Source organism: Ascaphus truei, chromosome 20 (genome assembly GCF_040206685.1).
Source record: "Ascaphus truei isolate aAscTru1 chromosome 20, aAscTru1.hap1, whole genome shotgun sequence".
Taxonomy (NCBI): domain Eukaryota; kingdom Metazoa; phylum Chordata; class Amphibia; order Anura; family Ascaphidae; genus Ascaphus; species Ascaphus truei.
Window position 1 is genome coordinate 3,316,677 of NC_134502.1, and position 27,192 is coordinate 3,343,868.

The window sequence follows — 27,192 nt, forward strand, 5'->3', positions numbered from 1 at the left end:
AAGGCAAATCCCTTCCTGTCTTGAGATCCCAATTGTCCTATAAAATAAAATAAAAAGCAATCCTTATTATCATTAAGAGGTTACAGGTGTGAAGGAATATTTTCAGCTTCCATCCAAACTCGGGGAGGGGACGCTGATAAATATATCAGTCACTTCTCCCTCTCCACACCTACATCACAAAGGCAATTAACTCCGTGTCCATAAAAACCGTACGGTAGGCCAGTAATTTTTGGGTGTGTAGCTGTAGTCGCTTAGTCCCTCATCATCACCCATTAGTGTTCACTGTCCCAGAGTAAGTTGAGGGTGGGGACACCAAGACACGTGGTGTAGGGTGGGTCTGAGTATCCATGCAGTATATATAGGATCACGGGATAGAAGGATGCACAGATTTGGAAGGTAGAACGTTGGTGTGGTTGGGTCTCCTCTTGGAAGTGTCTTTCTTCTTCTGCTCAACATGATGGACAAGAAGGCAACGTTGATCTGTTTGCTGGTGGCATTTTGTCATCTTCAGCTCTGCAGTGAGTTCATATATGTCTGGGGAGGTGTAATATTTGGGGGGCACTTTTGTTCGGTTAATCTGGCTGTGGGAGGGACAGACTCATAGCTCACTTCTGCTTTGTCGCTGTGTCACCCTCTGGGGGGGAGGGACAGTCTCATAGCTCCCCTCTGTTTGTGTCACCTTGCAGGGGGAGGCTCATAGTTCCCTTCAGTCTGTGTCACTGTGTCACCTTGTGGGGGGAGGGACAGACTCTTAGCTCCCTTCTGTCTGTGTCACTGTGTCACCCTGCGGGGGGGAGGGACAGACTCATAGCGCCCTTATGTCTGTCACTTTGTCACTTGTGGGGGGGGGAAGACTCATACTGTAGCTCCCTTCTGTCTGTGTAACTGTGTCACCATGCAGAGGGGAGGGGACAGTAGCTCCCTTCTTTTTATGTCACTATGTCACGCTGCAGGAAAGGGACAGTTTCATACTGAGCTCCCTTCTGTTGGTGTCACTGTGTCACCCTGCGGGGGGAGGGAAAGTCTCATACTGTAGCTCCATTTTGTCTGTGTCACTGTATCACCCTGCAATGGGAGGGACAGACTCATAGTTCCCTTCTGTCTCTGTCACTGTGTCACCCTGCAGGGGGAGAGAAATACATACTGTAGTTCTTTTCTGTCTGTGTCACTGTGTCACCCTGTGGGGGGAGGGACAGACTCATAGCTCCCTTCTGTCTGTGTCATTTTGTCACCCTGCGGGGGGAGGGACAGACTCATAGCTCCCTTCTGTCTGTGTCACTGTGTCACCCTGCGGGGGGGGGGGGGGGGACAGACTCCTAGCTCCCTTCTGTTGGTGTCACTGTGTCACCCTGCAGGTGGAGGGACAGACTCACAGCTCCCTTATGTCTGTGTCACCCTGCGGGGGGGGGGAGGGACAGACTCATAGCTCCCTTCTGTCTGTGTCACTGTGTCACCCTGCGATGGAGGTAAGATTCCTTCACTTATCCATATCTCTCTTTTACAGGCACTGCCCCATTTAATGTTCAAAAAGGTCCACAGGCTCCTCCTGGCAACCCCAATTGGAACAACCCAATATGTGAGTATCTATCACGCATAACTCTCCCCCCCTCTTTAAAATATCCCAGATCTGTTAGGATCAACAAGAGCACCATGTTGTGGAATAGAAGGATGCTTCTTAAAAGGGATTCCTGAAATCCATGGAGATCTAACCTCTGAATGCCATCTGCCCGATGCTTCCCAGAATCCTTTGCAAGAGACATCCTCTTATCACACAAGAAGCATCCCCACTCCATTTTGATTATTACAACCTTCTCTTTAAATGCTTTTTCTACAAGCATTCTCTCTTCCCATTCCCCTTTGTCGGATTTTGGACCCCCGTGTAATATTACTCACTTAACATTTTTCTTTTTAGGACAGCATTTGTAATGGGAATTGGGGCAGAAAAAGAAACATTTGTAATTTTGGGGGGTGGGAGGGGGAAGGGGAGTATTCAAATCCTTTTCATTTTCCCTATTTTTCACTATTCCCAAATAGATATTTTTGGGGGAGTTTTTTTTTGTATGACTGCCTTTGTGATTCATTTAATAAATGCTTCAGGATTTTTTGCTGTTTGTTTTCCAGTGGGTGGGACAGATTTCTCTCTTGTCTGTGTCAGCGTCACTGTCATCCAATGTTAATGAATTAATTCTCCTTCTTTAGTCTCTCTGTCAACTGCAGGAGTCAAAGTACCAGCTCACGACAGCACTTTCAGTTCAACAGGTATGTACTAACATCTGTCTCTCCCACCCCTCTCTCTCCCACTCCCCACTCCATCTACAGAGCAGCCACGAGAATCCGATCACTTGCCTGGCAAAATACTGGGGCTATCTTCTTGTAATGCTGCAACATTCCTGGGAGATTCTGCAGCCAGACTAATGGCCCATCGGATTAACACAGCGGGGGTCCCTGCGGTCCCATTCAGTTTGGATGGGACTGCAGGAACCCTTCGATGTGTTAATCCGATGGGCCATTAGTCTGGCTGTTAGAATCTCCCAGAAATGTTGCAGTATTACAGGGAGATTGCCCCAAATTTCCAAGGCAAGTGGTCGGATAATCATGGCTGCATCTATATCTCTTGCCCCTCTCACCCATTCCATCTCTCTCCCCCTCCATCTATATCTCTCCCCCTCTCACCCATTCCATCTATCTCTTTCCCCCTCCATCTATCTCTCTCCCCCTCTCACCCATTCCATCTCTCTTCCCCTCCATCTATCTCTCTCCCCCTCTCACCCATTCCATCTATCTCTCTCCCCTCCATCTATCTCTCTCCCCTCTCACCCATTCCATCTCTCTCCCCATCCATTTATCTCTCTCCCCCTCTCATCCATTCCATCTCTCTCCCCCTCTATCTCTCTCTCTCCCCCTATCACCCATTCCATCTCTCTCCCCCTCCATCTATCTCTCTCCCCTGTCACCCATTCCATCTCTCTCCACCTCCATCTATATCTCTCCCCCTCCATCTATCTCTCTAACCCTCTCACCCATTCCATCTATCTCTTTCCCCCTCCATCTATCTCTCTCCCCCTCCATCTATCTCTCTCCCCCTCCATCTATCTCTCTAACCCTCTCAACCCATTCCATCTATCTCTCTCCCGCTCCATCTATCTCTCTCCCACTCTAACCCATTCCATCTCTCTCCCCCTCCATCTATCTCTCTCCCCCCTCTCATCCATTCCATCTCTCTCCCCCTCCATCTATCTCTCCCCCCCTCTCACCCATTCCATCTCTCTCCCCCTCCATCTATCTCTCTCCACCTCTCCCCCATTCCATCTCTCTCCCCTTCCATCTATCTCTCTCCCCCTATCACCCATTCAATCTCTCTCCCCCTCCATCTATATCTCTCCCCCTCTCACCCATTCCATCTATCTCTCTCCCCCTCTATCTATCTCTCTCCCCCTCCATCTATATCTCTCCCCCTCTCACCCATTCAATCTCTCTCCCCCTCCATCTATATCTCTCCCCCTCTCACCCATTCCATCTATCTCTCTCCCCCTCTATCTATCTCTCTCCCCCTCCATCTATATCTCTCCCCCTCTCACCCATTCCATCTCTCTCCCCTTCCATCTATCTCTCTCCCCCTTTCACCCATTCAATCTCTCTCCCCCTCCATCTATATCTCTCCCCCTCTCACCCATTCCATCTATCTCTCTCCCCCTCTATCTATCTCTCTCCCCCTCCATCTATATCTCTCCCCCTCTCACCCATTCCATCTATCTCTCTCCCCCTCTATCTATCTCTCTCCCCCTCCATCTATATCTCTCCCCCTCTCACCCATTCCATCTATCTCTTTCCCTCTCCATCTATCACTCTCCCCCTCCATCTATCTCTTTCCCCCTCTCACCCATTCCATCTCTCTCCCCCTCCATCTATCTCTCTCCCCTTCTCACCCATTCCATCTCTCTATCCCTCCATCTATCTCTCTCCTCCTCCATCTATCTCTCTCCCCCTCAATCTATCTCTCTCCTTCTCCATCTATCTCTCCCCCTCCAATTCTCTTTTCCCCTCCATTTTCTCCCCCCTCATTCTTTCTCTCCCCCCCTCTCTCCCCCTCCATCTATCTCTCTCCCACTCCATCTATCTCTCTCCCCCTCCATTTTTCTCTTCCCTTTCATGTTTCTCCCCATCCATCTTTCTCTCCCCTTCCCTCCCCTTCCTTCTATCTCCCTCCCCCTCCATTTCTCTTTCCCCCCTCTCTTCTCCTCCATCTATCTCTCTCCCCTTCCATCCATCTATCTTTATCACCCCCTCTCTCTCTCCCAACCCCTCTCTCTTCCTTAATTTCCCTCACTAATTCTCTCCCTCCCTCTCTTTCTTATCCATTTTTTTCTCCCTCTCTTTTTTCCACTCTTTTCCTCACTTTTTCTGTCATAGTTTTCTTGTACTCCTCTCTCTCATACACCCACTTTTTCTCCATCTGTTTCTCTGTCTCTCTCTATCATATATATGTACAATACATTCTCTCACTATCTGTTTTTAACTCCCTCTCACTCTAACTCACATCCCATTCTCCTTTACCTTTACCTATCCTCCCTCTCTCCCCCTCCCTTTCTCACACTCTCCCATCCCCTCTCTCTCCCTCCCTTTATCTCTCTTTTCTTTCCTAACCCCAAATCCCACTCCTACCACTTCCAATCACCCCCCCCCCCCACTTTCTCTCATTATTTCTCTCTATCCCCCCTTTCTCCCTCTTTCACTATTCCATATCCTTTACCACCATCTTTCTTTTCCCCTCTCACCTTTAAACGTTTAGTTGTATTAAAACCTCAGATTTTCTAGAATGATACAATTTTCAATGTTCCCACTCAAAAATTCTTCTAGAAATGACATCCTTTTCTCTTGAACCAAACAACTTCTTCGCAATCTCGAGTTCACCTTTTCCCCTCATTCCCTTCATCTTTTCATTCCGTCACCATATTCCCGGTAGGACTACGTCTGTAGGTGGTTCTATGCTTCTCAAAGCCTTCTTCTGAATAAGGATCTCATAATACAAGATGACACAACGCCACCCAACCAGTGTCTTTCCTACATGGGTTCCTCTTATTGGCCAAGGGCTGTTATCATAGAAGCATAGAATTTGATGGCAAATAAGAAACACTTAAATCCCCTCCTCCTCACTTCTTATTTACCTTTCTTTTGTACAATCTCAGACCCTATTAAGGTTTTATTTTATATTTAGCATCCCCTTAGATCTATCCACTTTGAGTTCCATTACTGCCTTACCCTCTACCACCTCTGTAAGGAAGCTGCCTTTCCGTGATGTTGTACTTCCTCACATCTCCTCCTCCCACCCTCCAGCTTCGGAGCACAACCTCTTGTCCTAGCACTTCTCTTTCTCTGAAATATGCTTCCCTTCTGCACCTTGTTGAAAGCCTTGATGGTAGTTTCAAACACATCCCCCACCTCCCTTTTCTTCAAGGTGGACGTGTTGAGGTTCACAAACTCTGTCCAGTAGTCAACATTGACCTCGACCTATACATGATCTTTATGCCCTACTTGAGCCACCTGAAGAACTGCAAAACTGTAATTCAATGTTCCCATATCTCTTCTTCAGACAGTCGGGGTCAATAGATCCTCCCATATAGGCTATGGGACTCATTCATGGTTCTCCTTCTTTCCTCTTCTTTTAGGAGTTGTAACAGGTGTGAGAAGCACTGGGGCGACCCCATTAGTCACCTCCAGGGCAGAAAATACCTCAGGACAACCTGCCCATAGTAACAGCGGTAAGTCAACACGAGAGATACTCATGATGATTATACAGCGCGGCATGTTAAATATCAGTATATAGACATACTCAGCATCATTATACAGCACAACATGTTAATTATCAGAGTATAGATACTCAGCACCATTATACAACGCAGTGTGCTCATTATCAGTGTATAGATACTCAGCATCATTATACAGCACACGTGTGCATCAGTGTATAGATACTCGGCATCATTATACAGCGCGGTGTGTTCATTATCAGTGAGTAGATACTGGGCATCATTATACAGTACAGCATGTTGAGTATCTGTGCCTAGATACTCACCATTATAGAGAGCGGCGTGCTCATTCTAAGTGTATAAATACTCAGCATCATTATACAGGGCAACGTGTTTATTATCACTCTTTACACCTATTGTTTACCTCTCATTTCTTTTATTCTGCTCTCTCTCCTTTTTCCTCTCTTGTCTCTCTATCATACCTGTAACAGTGAGTTTAATAGTAAAATGCCATGAAACACAAAATCCCATTTATGTACGTTAGTGGGAATGCAGCTTAAACATCGTCTATATCTCTAATTGCCTTTCTACACATGTACATCTTGCTGTATACAAAGCCCTCTCCTTTTTACCCCATGTAGGATCTGCCCCTGTAAACCCTATGGCAGGAACAACAAGCAGTCCCGCAAATGCCCCTTCAAATGCTGCAACAAGGGAAACAGGTGAGTAACTGCAGGGCAAAGATGGAAATAAATCTTTACGAACTGCCCCCATAGACATTAATAGGATCACCCTCTTAATTCAGCTCCCCCATTGACATTCATAGGATCACCCTCTTACATCAGCTCCCCCATAGACATTAATAGGATCAACCTCTTACATCAGCTCCCCCATAGACATGAATAACATGACCCTCTGGCACACCTCGGTTAGCTCACAGGTTTTAATAGGATCCCCCTCTTGCATAAATCATGTACCTTATAGATTTTAATAGGATCATCCTCTTACGTATTGGGGGTTATTCATTAAGCTGTGATAGTGGATAGATAGATGGATAGGATAGATCCTATCGCAGTTTAATACATACTGTAATCCCGTAGTCTTTCAGAAGATCACCCACTTACATACATCAACAGTCTCAGGTGTTATCATAGGATTATCCACATTATACGCTTTAATAGTATCATCCTCCGACATACAGTACATCAGCCGTCCCAAGGTAATTTAATATAATTTACCATTTACAAACGTAATCATCTCCTTTATAGACTGAATCAGGATATCCTTCTAAAAGGCATGATCACCAAATTACACCTACTGTAAGTGTCACCTCGTACATTGTAATAGTGTGATACATAAAACACAGACCGTTTAAGGCCTTTTAGACACATCAATAACACCATGCAAATCAATAGGATTCTCCACTTAAAATGTAGCTTTGGTTCCTCACTCTGATAAATACCCATAAATGTCTCCCATATTAGGAAGATCTCACTTATCCAGTTACGTTAAAAAACGATAAATAATAGGATAGGCAGAGCCTTAAATTCTCTCCTGCTGAGTTACGTCTACACAGCGTCTCCTCCCCGTCATACAGGGGCGCCGACAAGTATTCTAAAGTATTTTTGCCTTGGAAAATCTGGGGCTATCACCAACAAGACCCAGGTACATGCTGGGTACATGCTGGGTACATGCTGGGTACATGCTGGGTACATGCTGGGTACATGCTGCAACATTTCAGTGACATTTCTGCAGAGACTAATGGCCCATCGTATTAACACAGCAGGGGTCCCTGGCAGTACCATTCAGTTTGAACAGGACTGCCAGGGACCCCCGCTGTTAATCCGATGGGCCATTATTCTGTCTGCAGAAATGTCACTGAAATGTTGCAGCATGTACCCAGCATGTACCTGGATCTTATTGGTGATTGCCTCAGATTTGTTTTGGAATACTCGTCGGCGCTACAGTATATTCATAGAATGGGATGAAACAAGACTCATGGGAGTTAGTATATGGAATAACGTTGATGTTATTCCATATAGTTGGAAATTACAGACCTGTAAGTCTGACTTCAATAGTGGGGAAGCTACTTGAAGGTTTAATACGGGATAATATTCAGGAATACATCATGGGAAGAAAAAAAAATAGTAATAGTCGGCATGGATTTATGAAGGGTAGATCATGCCAAACTAACCTTATTTGTTTCTTTGAGGAGGTAAGTAGGAATTTAGACCAGGGTAATGCAGTTGATGTGGTTTACTTAGATGTTGCAAAGGCTTTTGATACGGTTCCACACAAGAGGTTGGTGTACAAAATAAAGAAAATTGGACTCAGTAATAATATATGCACCTGGATTGAAAACTGGTTGAAAGACAGACAACAGAGGGTTGTCATAAATGGAACTTTTTCAGGTTGGGCTAAAGTCGTGAGTGGAGTAACCTCAGGGATTGGTACTGGGACCCCTGCTTTTTAACTTGTTTATTAATGACTTTGAGGTTGGCATTGAGAGAAAAGTCTCCATCATTGCTGATGATACTAAATTGTGTAAGGTAGTAGAATCAGAGCAGGGTGTGATTTCTCTCCTGAAGGACTTGGAGAGACTGGAAACTTGGGCAGGTAAATGGCAGATGAGATTTAATACAGATAAATGTAAGGTTATGCATTTGGGGAGCAAGAATAAACAGGCAATTTACAAATGTAATGGGGATAAATTGGGGGAATCCTTGATGGAGTGCTTGTAGACAGCAGGATTAGCAATAGTGCCCAAAGTCAAGCAGTAGCTGCAAAGGCAAACAAGATCTTATCTTGCATTAAATGTGCAATGGATGGAAGGGAAGTAAACATAATTATACCCCTTTACAAAGCATTAATAAGACCACACCTTGAATATGGAGTACAATTTTGGGCGCCACTCCTTAGGAAAGACATTATGGAACCAGAGAGAGTGCAGAGAAGAGCCACGAAATTAATAAATGGGATGGAATATCTAACGTATGAGAAGAGGCTAGCTAAATTAGATTTATTTACATTAGAAAAGAGGCGTCTAAGAGGGGATATGATAACCATATACAAATATATTCGGGGACAGTACAGGGAGCTTTCAAAAGAACTGTTTATCCCATGGGCAGTACATAGGACTCGGGGGCCATCCCTTAAGGATGGAGGAAAGGAGATTTGACCAGCAACAAAGGAAAGGGTTCTTTAAAGTAAGGGCAGTTACACTGTGAAATTCTTTACCCATGGAGACTGTGATGGCAGATACAATAGATATGTTCAAAACCAGGTTGGACATATTTTAAGAAGGGAAAGGTATACAGAGATATACCAAATAAGTAAACATGGGAAGGATGTTGATCCAGGGAGTAATCTGATTGCCAATTCTTGGAGTCAGGAAGGAATTTATTTTTCCCCTTATGAGATATCATTGGATGATATGACTGGGATTTTTTGTTTCCCTTCCTCTAGATCAAGAAGTAAGTATAGATATAGAATAAAGTATCTGTTGTCTAAATTTAGCATAGGTTGAACTTGATGGACATATGTCTTTTTTCAACCTCATCTACTATGTAACTATGTACTATGTAACGATGTAACTATGTAGCTATGTGACTATGTAACTATGTAACTATGTAGCTATGTGACTATGTAACTATGTAACTGTGTAATTATAGGTCTTTTGATATGACAATGATAAGGGACGATCATATGTCTAATGGGAAATATTTTGTTAGTTTATGTACCAGTCCTGCTATACTCTAAAATTGCAGCTTTAACATCATTTATATATATAAATACTTTCAATGGGTTTACATCTTGCTGTATACAAAGCCCTTACCTTTTTCACCCCTTGTAGGATCTGCCCCTGTAAACCCTATGTCAGGGACAACAAGCAGCTCTGTAAATGCCCTTTCAAATGCTGCTCCCAGGGAAAACGGTGAGTAACTGCAGGGCAATGATGGGCATAATATCCCATTTATGCAATTACATTATAAAAGGATAAATAATAGGATAGGCAGAGCCTTAAATTCTCTCTTCTTGAGTTACGTCTACCCAGTGTCTCCTCCACCGTCGCATATTAATAGAATGGGTTAAAATAGGATTTATGGGAATTTCATATGTGGAATAGCGGTGCGGTAATTATAGGTTTTTATTGATGTGACGATGATAAGGGATGATCATATGTCTAATGGGAAATATCTTGTTAGTTTATGTACCAACACAGCTAAACTCTTCAATTGCAGCTTTAACATCATCTATATATCTAATTGTTTTTCAATAGGTTTAAATCGTGCTGTATACAAAGCCCTTTTTTTTATTATCCCTTGTAGGATCTGCCCCTGTAAACCCCATGTCAGGGACAACACACAGCCCGGTAAATTCTCCTTCAAATGCTGCTCCCAGGGAAAACGGTGAGTAACTGCAGGGCAATGATGGGCATAATATCGGTATGAGCTGACCCAATAAAACTTTAATAGGATCACCCTCTTACACAAAGCAGCTGCCCAAATAGACTTTAATAGGATCGTCCTCTTACATCAGCTCCCCCACAAACTTTAATAGGAGAAGCCTCTTACATACATGACAAACCATCAAATGTAATAATATCACCATCACACACATCAGTTGCCTCATAGATTTTAATAGGATCCCCCTCTAACTTACATCAGTTGCCCCATAGATTTTAACAGGATCATCCTCTTACACATAGGGGGTTATTCATTAAACCATGATAGTGACTATTGGGCAGTGTCAGACAGAAAATCCTATAGCAGTTTAATGCATAACCCCCATAGTCTTTCAAAGAATATCCACTTACAAATCAACTGCCTCATGTGTTACGATAGGATCATCCTATTACCCACATTATATGCCTAAATAGGATCACCCTCTGAGATGCCTCAGCCCTCCTCAGGAAATTAAATACAATTACCCATTTGCAATTATCATCATCACCTCATAGACTTTAATAGGATTTCCTTATAAAAGTTATAATCACCCAATTACACCTATGTATCACCCTACACATTTTAAAAGGGTGGCCCATACATCTCTGTCGCTTAGACACATCAGTAACCCCATGCACTTCAATAGGATTCATCTTTTTAAATGATGCTTCTGTCCATCACTCTGATAAATCCCATATATATCTCCCATATGAGGAAGATCCCACTTATGCAATTACATTATTAAAGGATAAATAATAGGATAGGCAGAGCCTTAAATTCTCTCTTGTTGAGTTATCTCTACCCAGTGTCTCCTCCACCATCGCATATTAATAGAATGGGCTAAAAAGGATTCATGGGAATTTCATATATAGAATAGCGGTGCTGTAATTATATGTTTTTCTTGATATCACGATGATAAGGGATGATCATATGTCTAATGGGAAATATCTTGTTAGTTTATGTACCAACACTGCTAATCTCTTCAATTGCAGCTTTAACATCATCTATATATCTAATTGTCTTTCAATAGGATTAAATTGTGCTGTATAAAAAGCCCTTTTTTTATTATCCCTTGTAGGATCTGCCCCTGTAAACCCTATGTCAGGGACAACAAACCACTCCGTAAATGCTCCTTCAAATGCTGCTCCCAGGGAATACGGTGAGTAACTGCAGGGCAATGATGCGCATAATATCGGTATGAGCTGACCCAACAAAACATTAATAGGATCACTCTCTTAAACACAGCAGCTGCCCCAATAGACTTTAATAGGTCCACTTACATCAGCTCCCCTATAAACTTTAATAGGAAATCCCTCTTACGTACATGACATACACCATAGAATGTAATAATATCACCATCACACACATCAGTTACCTCATAGATTTTAATAGGATCACCCTCTTACACATAGGAGGTTATTCATTAAACCATGATAGTTACGATCGGGCAGTGTCACACAGAAAATCCTATAACAGTTTAATGCATAACCCCCATAGTCTTTCAAAGGACAACCACTTACACACATCAACTGCCTCATGTGTTACGATAGGATCATCCTATAACCCACATTATATGCTTAAATAGGATCACCCTCTGAGATGCCTCAGCCCTCCTCAGGAAATTAAATACAATTACCCTTTTACAATTATCATCATCTCCTCAATAGACTTTAATAGGATTTACTTATAAAAGTTATAATCATCCAATTACACTTATGTGTCACCCTACACATTTTAATAGGGTGGCCCATAAATCTCACTCACTTAGACACATCAGTAACCCCATGCACTTCAATAGGATTCATCTTTTTAAATTATGCTTCTGCCCCTCACTCTGATAAGTCCCATATATATCTCCCATATGAGGAAGATCCCACTTATGCAATTACATTATACAAGGATAAATAATAGGATAGGCAGAGCCTTAAATTCTCTCTTGTCGAGTTATGTCTACCCAGCGTCTCCTCCACCATCGCATGTTAAATGGGCTGAAATAGGATTCATGGGAATTTCATATGTGGAATAGCGGTGCGGTAATTATAGGTTTCTATTGATGTGACGATGATAAGGGATGATCATATGGCTAATAGGAAATATCCTGTTAGTTTATGTACCAACACTGCTAAACTCTTCAATTGCAGCTTTAACATCATCTATATATCTAATTGTCTTTCAATAGGTTTAAATCGTGCTGTATACAACGCCCTTTTTTTTATTATCCCTTGTAGGATCTGCCCCTGTAAACCCTATGTCAGGGACAACACACATTCCTATAAATGCTCCTTCAAATGCGGCTCCCAGGGAAAACGGTGAGTAACTGCAGGTCAATAATGGGCACAATATCGGTATGAGCTGAGCCAATAAAAGTTTAATAGGATCACCCTCTTACACAAAGCAGCTGCCCCAATAGACTTTAATAGGATCATCCTCTTACATCAGCTCCTCCATAAACTTTAATAGGAGCACCCTCTTACATACATAACTTAGCCCATAGACTTTAATATCACCATCACACACATCAGTTGCCTCATAGATTGTAATAGGATCACCCTCTTACACATAGGGGGATATTCATTAAACCACGATAGTGACGATCGGGCAGTGTCACACAGAAAATCCTATAGCAGTTTAATGCATAACCCCCATAGTCTTTCAAAGGACAACCACTTACACACATCAACCGCCTCATGTGTTACGATAGGATCATCCTATTACCCACATTATATGCCTAAATAGGATCACCCTCTGAGATGCCTCAGCCCTCCTCAGCAAATTAAATACAATTACCCATTTACAATTATCATCATCTCCTCAATAGGCTTTAATAAAAGTTATAATCATCCAATTACACTTATGTGTCACCCTACACATTTTAATAGGGTGGCCCATAAATCTCACTCACTTAGGCACATCAGTGAGCCCATGCATTTCAATAGGATTCATCTTTTAAATGATGCTTCTGCCCCTCACTCTAAGTCCCATATATACAGTATCTCCCTTATGAGGAAGATCCCACTTATGCAATTACATTATAATAGGGTAAATAATAGGATAGGCAGAGCCATAAATTCTCTCTTGTTGAGTTATGTCTACACAGTGTCTCCTCCACCGTCGCATATTAATAGAATGGGCTAAATAGGATTCATGGGCATATCATACATGGAATAGCGGTACAGTAATTATAGGTTTTTCTTGATGTGACGATGATAAGGGATGATCATATGGCTAATGGGAAATATCTTGTTAGTTTATGTACCAACACTGCTAAACTCTTCAATTGCAGCTTTAACATCATCTATATATCTAATTGTCTTTCAATATGTTTAAATTGTGCTGTATAGAAAGAATTTTTTTTTATTATCCCGTGTAGGATCTGCCCCTGTAAACCCTATGTCAGGGACAACAAGCAGCCATGTAAATGCCCCTTCAAATGCTGCTCCCAGGGAAAACGGTGAGTAACTGGAGGGCAATGATGGGCATAATATCGGAATGAGCTGACCCAATAAAACATTAATAGGATCACTCTCTTAAACACAGCAGCTGCCCCAATAGACTTTAATAGGTCCACCTACATCAGCTCCCCCATAAACTTTTATAGGAAAACCCTCTTACGTACATGACATACACCATAGAATGTAATAATATCACCATCACACACATCAGTTACCGCATAGATTTTAATAGGATCACCCTCTTACACATAGGAGGTTATTCATTAAACCATGATAGTGACTATTGGGCAGTGTCACACAGAAAATCCTATAACAGTTTAATGCATAACCCCCATAGTCTTTCAAAGGACAACCACTTACACACATCAACTGCCTCATGTGTTACGATAGGATCATCCTATTACCCACATTATATGCTTAATAGGATCACCCTCTGAGATGCCTCAGCCCTCCTCAAGAAATTAAATACAATTACCCATTTACAATTATCATCATCTCCGCAAAAGGCTTTAATAGGATTTCCTTATACAAGTTATAATCACCCAATTACACCTATGTATCACCCTACACATTTTAAAAGGGTGGCCCATACATCTCTGTCGCTTAGACACATCAGTAACCCCATGCACTTCAATAGGATTCATCTTTTTAAATGATGCTTCTGCCCATCACTCTGATAAGTCCCATATATATCTCCCATATGAGGAAGATCCCACTTATGCAATTACATTATAATAGGGTAAATAATAGGATAGGCAGAGGCTTAAATTCTCTCTTGTTAAGTTATGTCTACCCAGTGTCTCCTCCACCATCGCATATTAAATGGAATGAAATAGGATTCGTGGGAATTTCATATATAGAATAGCGGTGCGGTAATTATAGGTTTTTATTGATGTGACGATGATAAGGGATGATCATGTCTAATGGGAAATATCTTGTTAGTTTATGTACCAACACAGCTAAACTCTTCAATTGCAGCTTTAACATCATCTATATATCTAATTGTCTTTCAATAGGTTTAAATCGTGCTGTATACAACGCCCTTTTTTTTATTATCCCTTGTAGGATCTGCCCCTGTAAACCCTATGTCAGGGACAACACACATTCCTGTAAATGCTCCTTCAAATGCTGCTACTGGAGAAACAGGTGAGAAACTGCAGGGTAAAGATGGATATAATATGGGTATAATTTGTCCCAATAAGACTGTAATAGGATCACCCTCTTACACACAGAAGCTGCCCCAATAGACTTTAATAGGATCACACTCTTACAGTTCATACATAAATTACCCCATAGACGTTAATAAAGTCATCCTTTTACAAATATCAGTTAACTTATAGATTTGAATAGGATCCCCCTCATAGATGTTAATAGGATCCCCTCTCTTAGATAAATCAGATACCTCATAGATGTTAATAGGATCATCCTCTTACACATAGGGGGTTATACATTAAGCTGTGATAGTGGCGAACAAGGCACTGTTACACAGAAAATGTTATAGTAGTTTGATGCATAACCCCCATAGTCTTTCAAAGAATAACCACGTATACACATCAACTGCCTCATGTGTTATGATAGGATCATCCTATAACCCACATTATATGCTTTATTAGAATGACCTCTGGCATACATCAGCTATCCCAAGGAAATTAAATATTTGAATAGGGTGGCCCCTAAATCTCAGTCACTTACTGTACACACATCAGTAAACCCCATTCAATTCACTGGGATTCACCTCTTAAAATTAAGCTCCAGCCATGACTCTGATAAGGCCCGTAAATGTATCCCATATGAGTAAGATGCCACTTATCCAGTTACATTATAAAAGGATAAATAATAGGATAGGCCTGAGCATTAAATTGTATCCTGATAAGTTCCGTCTACACAACGTCTCTTCCACCATCATACAGCATATTAATAAAATGGGATGAAATAGGATTCGTGGGAATTTCATATACTATACTGAATAGCGGTGCTGTAATTATAGGTTTTTCTTGATTTGACAATGATAAGGGATGATCATATGTCCAATGGGAAATTTCTTGTTATTTTATGTACCAGTGCTGCTATCCTCTTAAATTGCGGCATTAACGTCATCTATATATCTACTTGTCTTTCAATAGGTTTAAATTGTGCTGTATACAAAGCCCCTTTTCTTTTCATTCCTTGTAGGATATGCCCCTGTAAACCCTATGTCAGGGACAACAAACAGCCCCATAAATGCCCCTTCAAATGCTGCTCCCAGGGAAAACGGTGAGTAATTGCAGGGCAATGATGGGCATAATATCGGTATGAGCTGACCCAATAAAACTTCAATAGGTTCATCCTTTTACACACACCAGTTACCCCCATATTCTGGGGGTATTGGATATGGGGTATGGGATACGGGGATATACCAAATAAGTAAACATGGGAAGGATGTTGATCCAGGGAGTAATCTGATTGCCAATTCTTGGAGTCAGGGAGGAATTTATTTTTCCCCTTGTCAGATATCATTGGGTGATATAACACTGGGGTTTTTGTTTGCCTTCCTCTGGATCAATATAGAGTAATTACGGATATAGGATAAAGTATCTGTCGTCTAAATTTAGCATAGGTTGAACTTGATGGATGCATGTCTTTTTTCAACCTCATCTACTATGTAACTATGTAACTACTATGTAACTATGTAACATCTTACATAGATCAGCTGCCCCATACACTTTAATTTGATCATACTCTAACATACAGGTGCGCCGATGAGTATTCTAAAACTTGCCTTGGAAAATCTGGGGCTATCACCAACAAGACCCAGGTACATGCTGGGTACATGCTGGGTACATGCTGGGTACATGCTGGGTACATGCTGCAACATGTCAGTGACATTTCTGCAGAAAGACTAATGGCCCATCGGATTAACACAGCAGGGGTCCCTAGCGGTCCCATTCAGTTTGAATGTGTCTGCCAGGGACCCCCGCTGTGTTAATCCGATGGGCCATTAGTCTGTCTGCAGAAATGTTACTGAAATGTTGCAGCATGTACCCAGCATGTACCTGGGTCTTGTTGGCGATAGCCCCAGATAAGTTTTAGAATGCTCATCGGCGCACCTGTACATCAGCTGCCCCCTATCGACTTTAATAGGATTGCCCTCTTCTATCAGTTACCTCATAAATTTTGATAGGATCCCTCTCTTACACATAGGGGGTTATTTATTAAACTGAGATTGTGGCAATCGGGACACGGTCACACAGAAAATCCTAACACGGGTTAAGGCATAACCCCCATAGTCTTTCAAAGGATAACCTACTTATAGACATTAAACTTCTTCATGTGTCAGGATAGGCTCATCCTATTACCCACATTATATACTCTAATAGGATCACCCTCCGACATGCAACAATCTTCCCCAGGAAATTAAATATAAATGATCCTTTTACAAACGTCATCATCTTCTCTGTAGAGTTTATTAGGGACTCCTTTTAAAGCCATGATCACACAATTACACCTATGTTTCACCTCATTAATTTTAATAGGGTGGCCCATATAACACAGTCACTTACTGACTGATAAAAACTTCTGTAATATGTGGCAGTTCCCACTAATCCAGTTTCATATATTCATTATATTCTCCCTCTCCCCCCTCTCTCTCCCCCCCCTCCCTCCCTCTCTTCCCCACTCCCTCCCTCCCCCTCCCTCTCTCACCCCTCCCTCTCTCTCCCCCCCTCCCTCCCTCTCTCTCTCCCCCCTCCCTCTCTCTCCCCCCCCTCCCTCTCTCTCTCCCCCCTCCCTCTCTCTCTCCCCCCTCCCTCTCTCTCTCCCCCTCCCTCCCTCTCCCCCCCTCCCTCCCTCTCTTCCCCACTCCCTCCCTCCCCCTCCCTCTCTCACCCCTCCCTCTCTCTCCCCCCTCCCTCCCTCTCTCTCTCCCCCCTCCCTCTCTCTCCCCCCTCCCTCTCTCTCTCCCCCCTCCCTCTCTCTCTCCCCCCTCCCTCTCTCTCTCCCCCTCCCTCCCTCTCTCCCCCTCCCTCCCTCCCTCTCTCTCCCCCCTCCCTCTCTCTCTCCCCCTCCCTCTGTCTCTCCCCCTCCCCCCTCCCTCTTTCTCTCTCTCTCTCCCCCTCCCTCCCCCCTCCCTCCCTCTCTCCCCCTCTCCCCCTCTATCTCTCTCTCTCTCCCTCGTAAAATTCAATTAAACAGAAAATCCCATACGTTAGTGGGATAGTAGCTTAAACATTGTCTATATCTCTAATTGTTCAATAGGTTTAAATCTATCTTGCTGTATGTAAAGCCCTCTACTTTTAACCCCTTGTAGGATCTGCCCCTGTAAACCCTATGGCAGGGACAACAAACAGCCCGGTAAATGCCCCTTCAAATCCTGCTACAAGTGAAACAGGTGAGTAACTGCATGGCAAAGGGACATAATATGGGTATAAAATGTCTAAATAAGACTTTAATTGGATCCTCTTCTTATACACCTCAGCTGCCCCAATATACTTTAATATGATCACCCTCTTACATACAGGCATACCCCGCATTAAGGTACGCAATGGGACCGGAGCATGTATGTAAAGCGAAAATGTACTTAAAGTGAAGCACTACCTTTTCCCACTTATCGATGCATGTACTGTACTGCAATCGTCATATACGTGCATAACTGATGTAAATAACGCGTGTGTAACACGCTCTATAGTGTCCCCGCTTGCGCACAGCTTCGGTGCAGGTAGGGAGCCGGTGTTGCTGTTCAGGACGTGATGACATGCGCATGCGTGAGCTGCTGTTTGCCTATTGGGCGCTATGTACTTACTCGCGAGTGTACTTAAAGTGAGTGTCCTTAAACCGGGGTATGCCTGTACATAAGTTACCCCATAGATTTTATTAAAGTCACATTCTTCCAAACATCAGTTACCTCATAGATTTTAGTATGATCCTCCTCTTCCAAACATCAGTTACCTCATATATTTTCATAGGATCATCCTTTTCACACATGGGGGGTTATTCATAAAACTGCAATAGTGCCGATCGGGGCTCTGACACACAGTCGTTTAATGCATAACCCTCAAGGATAACCCACTTACACACATCAACTGCCTCATGTGTTATGATAGGATCATCCTATTACCCACATTATATACTCTAATAGGAATACCCTCCAACATGCATCAGCCATCCCCAGGAGATTAAATATAAATGATCCATTTACAAAGTCATCCCCTCTATAGACTTTATTATGAACTCCTTTTAAAGTCATGATCACTCAATTACACCTATATGTCACCCCATCAATTTTAATAGGGTGGCCCATAAAACAAAGTCATTTACTGACTGATACACACATCAGATCCCCAGGCAATTTCGTTCGATTATCTTCTTAAAATTATGCTGCGTTGAAGGTCCCACTCATCCAGTTTCATTATAAAAGGATAAATAATAGGATGGACAGAGCCTTAAATTCTCTCCTGCTGAGTTCTGTCCACCCAGCGTCTCCACCAACTTCATACAGTACAGTATAGTAATAGAATGGTCTGAAACAGGGTTCACAGGAGTCACATATATGCAATAGCAGTGACGTTATTATAGGGTTTTTTTTTATTTGATAATAATAATAATAATAATAATAATAATAATAATAATAATAAAAAAGGATGGTCATATGTCTAACTGGAAAGATTGTATTGGTTAAGGAACCAGTACAGCTAGGCTGTTAAATTGGTGCCCCTCTTCCTTTTCACTCTGTCCTCCTTTCTCCCTCTTTGCCATTTCCTGTGTCAATTCTTTCTCTCTCTCTCTCCCTCTCTTGTAACAGCGAGTTTAATAGTAAAATCCAAGTAAACACAACATTCCATATAAGTACTTTAGTGGGACTGCAGCTTAAACATCGTCTATATCTCTAATTGTCTTTCATATGTTTAAATCTTGCTGTATACAAAAAAACTTTCTCTTTTTCCCCTTGTAGGATATGCCCCTGTAAACCCTATGGCAGGGACAACACACAGCCCTGTAAATGCCCCTTCAAATGCTGCAACAAGGGAAACAGGTGAGTAACTGCAGGGCAAAGATGGACATAATATGGGTTTGAACTGGCCCAATAAGACTTTAATAGGATCACCCTCTTACACACATCAACTTCCCCCATTCACTTTAATAGGATCACCCTCTTACACACATCAACTGCCCCCATTCACTTTAATAGGATCACCCTCTTACACATCAACTGCCCCCATTCACTTTAATAGGATCACCCTCTTACACATCAACTGCCCCCATTCACTTTAATAGGATCACCCTCTTACACATCAACTGCCCCCATTCACTTTAATAGGATCACCCTCTTACACACATCAACTGCCCCCATTCACTTTAATAGGATCACCCTCTTACACATCAACTGCCCCCATTCACTTTAATAGGTTCTCACTCTTACACAAATTAACTGCCCCCATTCACATTAATAGGATCACCCCTTACACATCAACTGCCCCCATTCACTTTAATAGGATCACCCTCTTACACATCAACTGCCCCCATTCACTTTAATAGGTTCTCACTCTTACACACATAAACTGCCCCCATTCACTTTAATAGGATCACCCTCTTACATACATCAGCGGCCAAATAGACTTTAATAGGTTCCCCTTCTTACATACATGCTACCCCATAGACTTTAATAAAGTTATCATCTTACAAAAAACAGTTACAGCACCTCATAGGTTTTAATCGGATCACCCTCTTACACATAGGGGGTTATTCATTAAAGTGTAATAATGTTGATCGAGGCACAGAAAATCCTATTGCCGTTTAATGCAAAAAAAAACTGTGTTATAATAGGATCATCCTATTACCCACATTATATGCTGTAATAGGACGACCCTCCGACATGCATCAGTCGTCCCCAGGAGATTAAATATAAATGATCCATTTCCAAACGTAATCATCTCATCTACAGTCTTAATTAGGAACCTCATTTAAAATCATAATCCCCCAATGACACCTATCTGTCCCCCCATCAATTTTAATAGGGTGGCCCATAAAACTCAGTCACTCACACACATCAGTAACCCCATGCATTTCAATTGGAGTATCCTCTTAACATTTTGCCTTGGCCCCTCACTCATATAAGGATGATCCCACTAATCCAGTTACATTATAAAAGGATAAATAATAGGATGGCCAGAGCCTTATGTTCTCTCTTGATGACTTCTGTCTCTTCTTGTCCTTCTGTCTACCAGCGTCAACTTTCCGGTTATATATTAAGAGAATGAGCTAAAAACAGGATCATGAAATTTAAATGTATGGAATAGCGGGGATGTAATTATAGGTTTTTCTTTATATGATGCTGATAAAGGATTATCATATGTCTAATGGGAAAGTTGTTATTAGTCTATGCACCAGTGCCGCTATACTTTCATATTGGCGATATGCCCAAGAGATATGAGATGAACCTCATATATAATGTGTCCCCCCATTTTATTTGTAGGGTCTCCAAGCTCCAACAGCATTCCCAGCGCCAGTGCAGTACCAATGGTTACCCCAAGAGGTGAAAGCAACCTGTTACACACTGTCGCAAAGGCCATTGGTGAGTATAACCGATATTAATAATGTGTGTTTCTCGACCTAAATCTTCACCTAGTAGTTTCAACATCTATTGGGTTTCCATAATGATGCTTCGATGATAATCTGGATCTTGGTCTGAATCTTTACCTTAAAGATCCTAAGACTTACTGGCCCAGGTGGATTTCCAAATGATCCTATGGCTTTAGGATTTTCCTGGGTTTTCATAATGATCCTACACCATCTGGGTGGGTTTCCTTAATGAGCCAACATTTTGTGGATCTACGTGAGTCTCCATAATGATCTTCTATCTTCTGAATATTCATTCAGAAGATAGAAGATTGTCTTCCACAATGATCCTGGCTTCTAGATCTTGGTTCGTTTCCATAAAGAACCTCTACATTCTGGAACTTGATATTTAACGGATGATCCTATCGTTTCCGGCTTTTCCATAATAATGACCTATCTGGATCTTGTTGGGTTTTCAAAGTGATCGTACAGATTCTAGACTGAATCTTACATGCTGCTCTCATTAGAAGCTCAATGAGGGATCGGTACTAAATGGGGTACAGTAATAGTGCTGCAGAATGAGGGTCAAGATATATGCTGTTTCTTCAGATATTTCCATACTCATATTTATCTGGGGACGAAAATCACTGAAGGTTTTGAGATCGAAGTTTTTAAATGAGGGTGAAGAAAAGAAATTAAATTAAAGTAAATGGGACTTCCACAAGCAAAAGAAAATGGGTGGAGGGTTAATACCACAGGGGGAGTAAATGGAATTTTTCATTGGAAAAGTCTATGGTATTTGTTTAGGTGAAGCATTTGGGGTATGCTAACAGGGAAAGGGAGGGGTATTCTTCCTTTTTTTCTCCTGTAATACGCACAGTGACCGCAGGGTGTCACCGTGCCGTACCCATAGGGATATACCTCCTGTAATACACACAGTGACCACAGGGTGTCACTGTGCCGTACCCATAGGGATATACCTCCTGTAATACACACAGTGACCACAGGGTGTCACCGTCACTGTGCCGAACCCATAGGGATATACCTCCTGTAATACGCACAGTGACCGCAGGGTGTCACCGTCACCGTGCCGTACCCATAGGGAAATACCTCCTGTAATACCCACAGTGACCACAGGGTGTCACCATCACTGTGCCGTACCCATAGGGATATACCTCCTGTAATACGCACGGTGACCACAGGGTGTCACCATCACTGTGCCGTAACCAATAGGAAATATTATAATAATATATTTTATTTAAATAGTGAACATAGAATTATTTAAGTCCTTGCCCCGTAGCACTCACAGTCTAAATTGTAAGATAAAGTGCCTTGCCCAAGATGACAAGGGGCTGAAGCTTGTATTTAAAGTGGGCTTGAAAGTCACAGGTAGTTATTTTTGAGTCACTATGCCCCTCCTTCAGGATGCCACCTGCACTGTGCCCATAGACATACATGGAGGTAACACACACAGTGACCGAAAGATGAGAAGGGTATGGAAATTCTCCGTTAAATTAGGCAGTCCAGCTTGTTAATTGTCTTATGATGTCATGATTTCAGGACACATCATTTCTCTGCCAACCGGAGTTCCCAGTATCAACCTGTGCCCTGACCAGTGCCCCAATGGTGAGTCACCAGAGCGCACAATGTAACACTTATATATTAGGGTATATATATATATATATATATATATATATATATATACATATCTATATAAAATAAAAAATGAAAAAACGATACCGTTCTGTGGCTAACTAAATGTTTTTATTTGTGCGAGCTTTCGAGATACACTGATCTCTTCTTCTGGCGATGTTACAATGAATAAAGCAAGAAAGGTTTAACTTAAAAACAGTATCTCTTGGAATGTGATCTGTGACTGAAACCTATCCCTCCCCTTTTGTATGTATATATATAAATATATATACACACACAAAAACAGAAGTGCATGCCCCACCCATAGTGTGTAATCGTTTAAACAAACAATGGTGTGAAAACCGCATGGTAGAATAACCTGATAACAGGTACTGTAGGGATCTCTGCTCTGCTGTGGCTGCAGGAACACGCTGGAACCAGGATGAATCACCTCCCTGCTGCAGCCTCCAGGCTGGACGGCCTCCGTAGGGCTCAGTTGTGATGTTATTCAGCGTCCCAGGGGAGCAGGGGAAGGGCTCCAGTGGCGCCGTGAAAATGCGCGCGCTCGGCGTTCAGCGGTTGATCAGTACGCTGACAAAGCTGAACAGGGGGGTTCCCAGGGTGTCTGCTATTGGGGGGCGGGGCTAGGTGCGTCAAGTGACCGGAACCAGCCATCTGAACAGCTCTATGCATTTCGTCGCTGGCAAGCAACTTCCTCAGGAAAATATATATAAATACATACCTACTGTACTGTATATATTTTTTTGTTGTTGCAGGTCATTTAGGATATCCCCCCTGCGTGTGTGTGGGCAGAGGCATTCTAAAAGGTGAGTGACACAGACAGAAGGGAGCTAATGTGTCTGTCCCACCGCAGGGGGACAGTGACACAGACAGACGGGAGATATGTCTGTCCCTCCCCCGCAGTGTGACACAGTGACACAGACAGAAGGGAGCTAATGTGTCTGTCCCTCCCTCGCAGGGTGACACAGTGACACAGACAGAAGGGAGCTATGAGTCTGTCCCTCCCCCCGCAGGGTGACACAGTGACACAGACAGAAGGGAGCTATGAGTCTGTCCCTCCCCCGCAGGGTGACACAGTGACACAGACAGAAGGGAGCTATGAGTCTGTCCCTCCCCCCGCAGGGTGACACAGTGACACAGACAGAAGGGAGCTATGAGTCTGTCCCTCCTCCGCAGGGTGACACAGTGACACAGACAGAAGGGAGCTAGGAGTCTGTCCCTCCCCCGCAGGGTGACACACACAGAAGGTAGCTATGAGTCTGTCCCCACCCCCCCCCCCCCCCTCCCCAGCAGGGTGACACAGTTACACAGACAGAAGGGAGCTATGAGTCTGTCCCTCCCCCGCAGGGTGACACAGACAGAAGGGAGCTATGAGTCTGTCCCTCCCCCCGCAGGGTAACACAGTGACACAGACAGAAGGGAGCTATGAGTCTTCCCTCCCCCCGCAGGGTGACACAGTGACACAGACAGAAGGGAGCTATGAGTCTGTCCCTCCCCCGCAGTGTGACACAGTGACACAGACAGAAGGGAGCTATGAGTCTGTCCCTCCCCCCCGCAGGGTGACATAATGACACAGACAGAAGGGAGCTATGAGTCTGTCCCTCCCCCTGCAGGGTGACACAGTGACACAGACAGAAGGGAGCTATGAGACTGTCCCTCCCCCTGTAGGGTGACACAGTGACACAGACAGAAGGGAGCTATGAGACTGTCCTTCCCCCGCAGGGTGACACAGACAGAAGGGAGCTATATGTCTGTCCCTCCCCCGCAGGGTGACACAGTGACACAGACAGAAGGGAGCTATGAGTCTGTCCCTCCCCCCTCAGGGTGACACAGTGACACATACAGAAGGGAGCTATGAGTCTGTCCCTCCCCCCGCAGGGTGACACAGACAGAAGGGAGCTTTGAGTCTGTCCCTCCCCCCGCAGGGTGACACCAGTGACACAGACAGAAGGGAGCTATGAGTCTGTCCCTCCCCCCGCAGGGTGACATAGTGACACAGACAGAAGGGAGCTATGTGTCTGTCCCTCCCCCTGCAGGGTGACAGTGACACAGACAGAAGGGAGCTATGAGTCTGTCCCTCCCCCCGCAGGGTGACACAGACAGAAGGGAGCTATGAGTCTGTCCCTCCCCCCGCAGGGTGACACAGACAGAAGGGAGCTATGAGTCTGTCCCTCCCCCCGCAGGGTGACATAGTGACACATACAGAAGGGAGCTATGAGTCTGTCCCTCCCCCCCCCCCCCCGCCCCGCAGGGTGACACTGTGACACAGACAGAAGGGAGCTATGAGTCTGTCCCTCCCCCCCCGCAGGGTGACACAGTGACACAGACAGAAGGGAGCTATGAGTCTGTCCCTCCCCCCGCAGGGTGACACAGTGACACAGACAGAAGGGAGCTATGTGTCTGTCCCTCCCCCCGCAGGGTGACACAGTGACACAGACAGAAGGGAGCTATGAGTCTGTCCCTCCCCCGCAGGGTGACACAGTGACACAGACAGAAGGGAGCTATGAGTCTGTCCCTCCCCCGCAGGGTACACAGTGACACAGACAGAAGGGAGCTATGAGTCTGTCCCTCCCCCCCGCAGGGTGACACAGTGACACAGACAGAAGGGAGCTATGAGTCTGTCCCTCCCCCGCATGGTGACACAGACAGAAGGGAGCTATGAGTCTGTCCCTCCCCCCCGCAGGGTGACACAGACAGAAGAGAGCTGCAGTTAATTATTAACCCATTAGTAATTTGTAATTGGAAATTCATTATTTATTCACAAATTATTAATTGGTAATAAATGTGTTATTAATTAGCTGTGTTTGGTTCGTTAGGAGACAATGGACCATTAGCTGGATGGCATCCGTAAGAAACTATAGAAGATTCCCATTACACTGTGTGATAAACAGGTGAGAATTTAGCCCTCGAAGTTCAAGGAGCAATGGAGGGAGAGAGATGGAGGCAGAAATGTGTGGAGAAAGAAGTGAGAGATATTGAGTGAGAGATATAAATGGAAGGGAAACACAGAGAGGGAGGGAGGAAGGGAGAGATGGAGAGATGGGGGTGCCAGGCTCTGTATATCCCCCTGTGCCAGCTCTAGAGGTGCCAGGCTCTGTATATCCCCCTGTGCCAGCCATAGAGGTGCCTGGCTCTGTATATCCCCCTGTGCCAGCCCTAGAGGTGCCTGGCTCTGTATATCACCCTGTGCCAGCTCTAGAGGTGCCTGGCTCTGTATATCCCCCTGTGCCAGCCCTAGAGGTGCCAGGCTCTGTATATCCCCCTGTGCAGCCCTAGAGGTGCCTGGCTCTGTATATCCCCTGTGCCAGCCCTAGAGGTGCAAGCTCTGCATATCCCCCTGTGCCAGTCCTAGAGGTGCCAGGCTCTGTATATCCCCCTGTGTCAGCCCTAGAGGTGCCTGGCTCTGTATATCCCCCTGTGCCTGCCCTAGAGGTGCTGGGCTCTGTATATCACCCTGTGCCAGTCCTAGAGGTGCCAGGCTCTGTATACCTCTCTGTGCCAGCCCTAGAGGTGCTGGGTTCTGTATCAGTCCTGGAGGTTCCAGGCTTTGTATCAGCCCTAGAGGTGCCTGGCTCTTTGTATCCCCCTGTGCCAGCCCTAGAGGTGCCAGGCTCTGTATATCCCCCTGTGCCAGCCCTAGAGGGGCCAGGCTCTGTATATCCCCCTGTGCCAGCCCTAGACGTGCCAGGCTCTGTATATCCCTCTGGCCCAGCCCTAGAGGTGCCAGGCTCTGCATATCCCCTGTGCCAGCCCTAGAGGTGCCAGGCTCTGTATATCCCCCTGTGCCAGCCCTAGAGGTGCCTGGCTCTGTATATCCCCCGGTGCCTGCCCTAGAGGTGCTGGGCTCTGTATATCACCCTGTGCCAGTCCTAGAGGTGCCAGGCTCTGTATACCTCCCCGTGCCAGCCCTAGAGGTGCCTGGCTCTGTATATCCCCCTGTGCCAGCCCTAGAGGTGTCAGGCTCTGTATATCCCCCTGTGCTAGCCCTAGAGGTGCCAGGCTCTGTATATCCCCTGTGCCAGCCCTAGAGGTGCCAGGCTCTGTATATCCCCCTGTGCCACTCCTAGAGGTGCCAGGCTCTGTATATCCCCCTGTGCCAGCCCTAGAGGTGCCAGGCTCTGTATATCCCCCTGTGCCAGCCCTAGAGGTGCCAGACTCTGTATATCCCCCTGTGCCAGCCCTAGAGGTACCATGCTCTGTATATCCCCCTGTGCCAGCCCTAGAGGTGCCAGGCTCTCTATATCCCCCGTACCAGCCCTAGACGTTTCAGTCTATATATCCAGTATGGCCCCCTTTGCCAGCACTCTTGGCACCTTGCTCTGTATCAGTCCTAGAGGTACCCTTACTAACTCAGTGTGTCTTTATTCC

The 27,192-nt window shown here is 44.3% G+C and overlaps 1 protein-coding gene across 18 annotated transcripts in view; it reads left to right on the forward strand.

Annotated features, from left to right (window-relative positions):
• The first annotated feature begins 327 nt into the window (after positions 1-327).
• The window catches only part of LOC142470657 (uncharacterized), a 26,989-nt gene continuing 124 nt past the window's right edge, over positions 328-27,192 (forward strand). Inside the window, exons 1-18 of one of the 18 annotated variants that reach the window (XM_075577249.1) lie at positions 357-518; positions 1,505-1,576; positions 2,200-2,259; positions 5,667-5,759; positions 6,386-6,466; positions 9,598-9,678; positions 10,073-10,153; positions 11,268-11,348; positions 12,418-12,498; positions 13,560-13,640; positions 14,707-14,787; positions 15,814-15,894; positions 17,927-18,007; positions 19,568-19,648; positions 21,089-21,187; positions 22,732-22,797; positions 23,580-23,630; positions 25,641-25,715. In XM_075577249.1, the coding sequence (XP_075433364.1) occupies positions 455-518; positions 1,505-1,576; positions 2,200-2,259; positions 5,667-5,759; positions 6,386-6,466; positions 9,598-9,678; positions 10,073-10,153; positions 11,268-11,348; positions 12,418-12,498; positions 13,560-13,640; positions 14,707-14,787; positions 15,814-15,894; positions 17,927-18,007; positions 19,568-19,648; positions 21,089-21,187; positions 22,732-22,797; positions 23,580-23,630; positions 25,641-25,675 (1,350 nt within the window). In that variant the 5' untranslated portion in view covers positions 357-454 and the 3' untranslated portion in view covers positions 25,676-25,715. Of the gene's footprint in view, positions 519-1,504; positions 1,577-2,199; positions 2,260-5,666; positions 5,760-6,385; positions 6,467-9,597; positions 9,679-10,072; positions 10,154-11,267; positions 11,349-12,417; positions 12,499-13,559; positions 13,641-14,706; positions 14,788-15,813; positions 15,895-17,926; positions 18,008-19,567; positions 19,649-21,088; positions 21,188-22,731; positions 22,798-23,579; positions 23,631-25,640; positions 25,716-27,192 lie in introns of all 18 variants that reach the window. The other 17 variants (XM_075577253.1, XM_075577252.1, XM_075577251.1 and 14 more) reach the window with 17 other exon arrangements.